Consider the following 6,955-nt stretch of genomic DNA (forward strand, 5'->3'; position numbering starts at 1 on the left):
ATGTCGCTAACGCACAAGCCTTCAGCTCAACTTACCGCATAGGGACGACGTTATGATATCAATACTGGTATTCCAAAAATCAATTATTCACACCGCCAAGCTCTTGTTTTATCTTCATTTTTATGCCACAAACATGCCGGCCGTTAGAGAGAAATTTGGCTCTGGTCTTGAAAAGAGTTTCACGCTAATGGAGTATTTTTAATAACAATTAAAGTGAAATGTTTTCTTACAGGCCAATAAAATAACATTTAATTAAATGAAATTAACGTTTACAGGTCAAAAATCAACTGGGTGAGAGTTTGCATTTTATTTTACCGTCCCCCATCTCAAATTCTTTTTGTTCCCCGTAAATTACACTGTGAGTATTCACTTCTCATCAACAAACCCCAAAACGTTTCCGTGTATTTGTAAATTGATCCGAAACTGTTAACAAATGTATTTTATTTTAATTTAATTTAATAATACTATTGTTAAAACTAAAACAAACTGGTGGTGCCTATTTTTAAAAGCACTGGGATATTTTCCATATAGAAATATGACAACAACAACAATAATAATAACAATAATAATAATAATAATAATAATAATAATAATAATAATAGCTGGGTGCGATAGGCTATTCCGCGCTTCCCCCAAATAATTATATCAAAATATTAAAATATTTGTTTTAAACTACACAAAATATGTAAATAGCAAAAAATAAAATTAAATACTTACTTAGATAAACAGAAAAAAAATCATAAAAACCATTCCCATCTTTCCTGCGTTAAACTGTGGTGCAGCCAATGTCTCCCTAGAGTTCCCAGAGTTCCCAGTCAGGCTTCTACTTCCAACTCTTCCACATTACTTCGTTTTATACCAATATATAATTAATATTGCATCGTCATTACTTAATAATTTCAAAGCCCATGCACGGTGACATGAGGGCATCCATAATTAAAACCGTGCTAATTAGAGAAAGGGGCCATAAGTAGCGTGTAGAGGGCGCACACAGTCAGCGCTCTGCGGTGTGAACATCGCTGTAGAAACGGAGGCCCGTCTCTTTTTTTGGTCCTATCATATACAACGATACATATTTAATTCCAGCAGAGGTCTGGGGATTTATAAATAAAACAGTCTGGCGAGGTCCCATAAAAACAAACTGTTTACAATGAAGTTATGGCCCATCGGTGAGGATTTCGGCCTGCGATTTGTTCGTCACGGTAACGGCTCTTGCGCTGTAACTTCAAGAGTAAAATGAATGCAGCTTCATAAGTCACAGAAATAAAGTCGCCCCAGTGGGATTTTAAAAAATAACCGGTAATTTATTAAGTTTAAAATTCACACATGTTTTTTCCAAGTGAAATCAAGAGTGAGGAAAATAAATACTTAGAGCAGGTGATGGAGGCCTGTATACTGGATATATCTCACCAATATGATAAATATACAGCTCACCTGTAATGGTCCAAAACACGTTCACATCAAAATATTAAAATATAGCAGCAGCCAAAGCCACACGTCTGTGCCTCATATATATCTAAGACGGTGTCATTTTCATTTCTAAATAATTAAAGATAGCCAGACTCACAGTGTCATATACCTTGTGAAAGAGTCAGTTGCTTGTGCGTAAATTACCTTCAAACAGTTCACGAAGAGAGCTGAATAGTTCGCAAAAAAGAAAAATAACAAGAAAAAATAGTGATTTAAAAAGGTGAACAATTTAAGATTGAGGACACATTCCACTGAAGTGGAAAAGAAAAGCGGTGAAAACGACATATAGTTCAGTGTATATGAGCCAGTGATGTGGAGGACAAACTCAGGTCTCAACCAGTTATCTTACAAAATCTTATTTTTTCTTTTCTTCTCGAATTCCTGAAGACTCTGTCTGTCTCTTCAGATAACACCAGTTTAACATTTAAACAGCCCATAAATTCAGCCTCCACGAACTCCAAGTAATGGTTTATAAAAAGTGAGTTAATAATCCCTGAATGTGACAAATTGTCAGGGTGAATTTCCTAAAAATCCACATTTAGAGTGTGCAAGATACAAGACAAACAACATCAAAGTCATCCTCCTTACAGATCTATAACACATTTATCAGTCCCGTATTAATAACAAAATCGAAAAAGTGCAACAATGAAGAGTGCGTGACACGAAATGGGGATGAAGTAAAAGTCTTTCTGGGAACAATCCAAAATGAGACACGTTGCAAAATCCCTGTTAGTTAGGTTACTTAGGCTATTATTAATCACTCGATCAAAAATGTAGTAGGCTATTTTATTCATGATCTGTGTAACTCAGTGCACCGCAGAGTATTTCATTCGTTTCTGTTTTTGCCGCTGGTTGCAAAACCACACTCGAACCACGTTCTTTTTCAGGTCCAGTTTTTCGGCGATCGCCGCAATTTTTTCCGAGGAGGGTCGGGGCTGAATGGCAAAGTACGCTTCCAAAGAGCGCTTCTCCGGCGCGGCGATGGACGTGCGCTTTCTTTTCCTCTCGTTCCCGTTGAAAAGGTCCGGCTTGCTGCTTTTCTCCCGGTAGGCAGCCTCGGCTTCCTCCAGCCAGGCCTGGAGAACCGGCTTGAGCGCGATCATGTTGTTGTGGGACAAGGTGAGGGACTCGAACCTGCAGATGGTGCTCTGGCTCAAAGACCCCACTCCTGGGATCTTGAGGTTGGCCAGAGCTGACCCGACGTCCGCCTGGGTCACCCCGAGTTTGATCCTCCTCTGTTTGAACCGCTCGGCGAAGGCTTCCAGCTCCCTGGGATCCGACTCTACGTCGTTGACGCAAGCCATACCGCCGTGAACGGACAGGGAGTGAGGGTGGGCCATAGTGGCCATCGCCTGGTGCAGCTGCCCCATAGTCTGCAGGTGGTGATGAGGGTGCTGGTGGTGGTGCGCCGGCGTGGTCATCCCTGGAGGCTCTGGGGCACCCATCCCGGTCACAGCCAGGCTGGTGGAGAGGTGGTCCAGGAGGTCTCCGGCCTCCAGGGTCTGTCCGAGGTGGTGGTGGTGATGAGAGGCGATGGTGGAAGGAACGTGGGAGATGGGCACGGTAGTAGAGGAAGAAGATGAAGCTGAGGTGCAGGGGACACTGCTCATGGTATGGTAAGTCACGTCTGGTTTGAACGGGTGACTTTTGCCGTGAGAGACAATGCTGTCAGCAGCCGCCAGAGCCTCTGCCCGTGCCAGCAGGCTCTCATCAAAGCCTCCGAATATATTGCCCTGCAGCTGCAAGCAAGAGTGCGCATACTGGAGTCAGTGGGGAATTCTGTCAGGCAGCTCTCAGGATCTAAAAAACATTTTCCAAAGGCAAGCAGCGCCGAGGAGAGAAGAGAACCCTCCTCAAAGCGCAGGTCATAAAAATTAATATGAAAGCAAGAGCATTGCTTGAATAGACATGTGGATGAGATGGGGAGGATGGGGTTGGGAGGGGGAGGGGGGTACAGACAGAAGAGAGAGGGAGAGATAGCGGATAGAACAAAGTCCTGTCAAATCAACTTTACAGACATTTCCAGTGTGATATTTTTTCCCTTTCTCTCACCCAGTATACTCCAGTCATTCTCCCCTGACCTGAACGTACCTGTGGGGCGGGCAGACAGACTCTGCGCATGCCCTCCGAGCCTGAGTGCAGGCCGGGATACTTGGGCTCGTGCAGAGCCGGGTGCATGGAGAAGTGCTGCTTGCCGTTCATGGTCATCATCATCCTCCCTGCAAGCACCTCGCTAGCAGTGTGGCCCCTGACATGAAAGTCGGGGCACGGACAGCTACACGGCTCCTTTGCTCTCCTTCACCAGACTGAACAGTTAACATCAGCAGCGCCTCCCGGCATTCCCCTCTCCCGCTTCCTCCCCCTCCCCTCCTCCTCTTTCAGTCTCCCTCCTCCCACCCACCCTCTCTTCTGCTCAACTTACAGGTTGCAGAATCGTGGACTCTGTGCGCAAGCGTCTAAGAATAAGCAAAACCAAAAAGCCCCACAATTCTTTAATTAAAAGGCTGTTTATCGACGGCATCCTTGATATTTGGAGTCGTGTAATTTCCTTTCCCCTGAGATATAGATGTGTATTATCACACCGACATTTACAGCCTATGTTATTTCTATAAATCCAGTGTTAAGTTCATGCAGGATACCCCCGAGCCCCCCACCACTACCAACGATGAGGTCATAGGTGACAAGCAGAGTGAAAGGCTTACAGCAGGCTGCATTATAGCAATTATTATGCAGCACAAAGACCGTTTCAATCATTTCAGCACCGAGGACAGCGCAGCATTTTGAGTAGTAGTACTGAGTGTGTATTAAACCGTGGATGGATATGTTTGGATGACTTTATGAATGGATTTGGACTGCGTGCTCCAAACTGTATCTAAGGCCTGCTGGTTGACCGGTCGACCCAACGGCCTTGGCTTTGTCCCATCCACTGTGAACGCCAGTCCTCGGGCTGTTTTGCGGTCTTCTCATGTGGCCGCCTGGATAAAACTCACGAAGTCGGCCTGGACGGTCCGAAAGAGGAGCCAGGTTGGCAGAGGGTCCCGATGACACAGCCTAGTCTATCCGATCCTGCTGCCTCTCTGGTTCCCCAGACTGTGAATAATTTAGCACCACCGTGGCAGGCATCCATTACCACACTGGCAGGTTCTTATACATTACACAGATTAAAACAGCCAAGGAGTTCTCGATCCGGGCAAACTTTGACTTTCAGACTTGGTTGCGAAGAGCATGTGGCCTTAACTCATATTTGCGAGTGTTGCATTCAAATAACTCAACACAGACTCATAGAGATACCTTTAATGATCTTCTCCTGGTGTAATTCAAACGCAGATATACGTCCTTTGAACGATAATTTGTTGCATATTCTGGTATTACGTTGCATGTATGCCTCTAAAATATTAAACTAAATCTTTTTTAGTTTCGAAAATTTAACTATAATCTTCTGCATCATTGACAGACTATCCACACTGTATGTGAATACAGGCTTCAAGTTTCCACATAGCTCTGCAAGTCGCCTTTTCAACCTGGATTGGCCTCTGGCTGAAGCGTGATGTCACAAAGCACGCCTCTCAGACTTTGAGAAACTTTTCACTTTCAGCAGAAGAAAACACCCTCAAAGTTTCTTCCTTTTAAATGCATTTAAGAGACTGACCCCTGATTGACTTTTTTGAGTCTGATCGCTCGTGGGATACTTTTAGTTACCCAACATGTTATTTAAACTGAGTTGTGAACACGTGAGATCTCACCAGAAGATATCATTTTTCATCAGCGTGAGAATAAAAATCAGATACAAGAACCTGAATCTGCGCATTAGTCTGTAGAAAGCATGAAACCCCTGCTTGCTGTTACACTGCTGGGGTTATTCATAATTTAGTGGTCATTGTACTATGTCATCGTTGCACTCTTCATATTCTGAAGATGGCCCTGACGTGTTTTATAAAGCGCTTTGTCATATTTGCAGCACCACCTCTCCAACGTGTCCCCACACCACACCATCAGCACCGCCCATCTACCTGGCCAGCCTACATCTGGAGCTCAGTTCCACCAGACGATCTAAATACTGTCACAGCCTTCATTACACACCGTGATGAGTCATTTCAGGAAAGAAACAATAAATAAATAAGCGCGCTACCAATCAGCAGCTTACTTTTGATGATATAATTAAATACACAAGCACAGTCAATTCTCCCAGTGCTTGTTCCTTCACCTCCCAGTAACCAGGTCAGAATGAAATCTGGTAGGAATGTTGAACTGTCAAGCCCTTCAAGTCCTTTCCCCTGGGACGAGCTGGAAGTTCTTGCATTAAGCTAAACAGATTCTGAGTGTTTTCACTTGACTTCCTAAAGTAAGAAATGGTCATGCATTATTCAGTGATATTTTAATATGTCGCAACTGCTCTATGGTGTCTTCACTCAGATGCGTTGGGATTTTCTTGGGAACGTATCAAAGTGGACGCCCATGACCATAACGGCTTGTCTTATTGGCTAATTATTAAGCCATAAATCAGCTTTGCCCCTACTTTTATGTAACTCGATCTCCTTTACAAATTTTCTTTTTAATATTATCCTTCATTATGTAATATTACAAAAATAAAAATGCAAAAGTTGTTTTCATGTGTTCTGGAAATTCATGAAAAAAAATCCCATCTACTTATTCACATTATCATTATCACATAGTGACGCTGGGGCGCTGACCCATCTTACTTTAATTAATGGTCTTTAGGATGCTTCTCAAACTTGACTGTTCCTTAAATGAATTACTTTACTCTGAGGTCGCATAGTTAATTATCTGTTAGAATCAAACTACTTTTGCAATTAATAACTTGAAGTAATCGTTTTCCGTATGATTTCAGTTTTTCATGTTATTTTGGAGGAATTTTTTGGCCCGCTCGACTTTACAGTGCTGCTTCAGTTCATTGAGGGTTGTCGTTTGTTTATGCATGACTGTACAGTTGAACTGACATCTTGACTTTTGACTGGGCCGTTGCAGAATCTCACTTCTTTTTTTCCTCAGCTGTTGTGCAAAGCTTTATCTGTTGGGCAGATGGCTTCACATTTTACTCTAGAATACTTTGGGATACAGAGAAGTGACTGCAAAGTGCACAGACAGTTGGTATGCTGTTAATATGTTGTGCTTAATTTTTTGCATTATGGGCACACACTCCACTTTTGTTTCCCCTGGTCAGAGGACTTTTTTTCCCCCAGAAATCTTGTGGTTTGTTCAGATCCAATTTCTTGCAAACCTAAGCCATGCTGCCATCTTCTTTTCAGAGAGAAGAGGCTTTCCCCTGGCAACCCTTCCAAACAAGCCACACTTGTTCAGTCTTATTCTTAATTGTACTGTCATGAACTTTATTATTTAACATGCTGACTGAGGCCTGTAGAGTCTGAGATGTAGCTTGTGTTTTTTGCAGCTTCTCTGCGTATTTCAGTCTGACCTTGGGATAAACTTGCTGGGACCTCCACTCCTGAGATTAGCAGCTATCTTG

At 43.1% G+C, this 6,955-nt stretch overlaps 1 protein-coding gene across 1 annotated transcript; it reads right to left on the bottom strand.

The window, feature by feature from the left end:
- Positions 1 to 1,286: 1,286 nt before the first annotated feature.
- On the bottom strand, positions 1,287 to 3,802 carry pou4f3 (POU class 4 homeobox 3). The gene is made up of 2 exons (XM_084940631.1): positions 3,562 to 3,802; positions 1,287 to 3,209 (listed from the first exon to the last, which is right to left on the bottom strand). Exons 1-2 carry the CDS (start codon positions 3,682 to 3,684, stop codon positions 2,277 to 2,279), a joined length of 1,056 nt encoding a protein of 351 aa, XP_084796757.1. The 5' UTR covers positions 3,685 to 3,802; the 3' UTR covers positions 1,287 to 2,276.
- Positions 3,803 to 6,955: the final 3,153 nt, after the last annotated feature.

The sequence above is a fragment of the Perissodus microlepis genome, chromosome 10 (assembly GCF_051167445.1).
Source record: "Perissodus microlepis isolate ML-2025 ecotype Zambia chromosome 10, ASM5116744v1, whole genome shotgun sequence".
Classification (NCBI taxonomy): Eukaryota; Metazoa; Chordata; class Actinopteri; order Cichliformes; family Cichlidae; genus Perissodus; species Perissodus microlepis.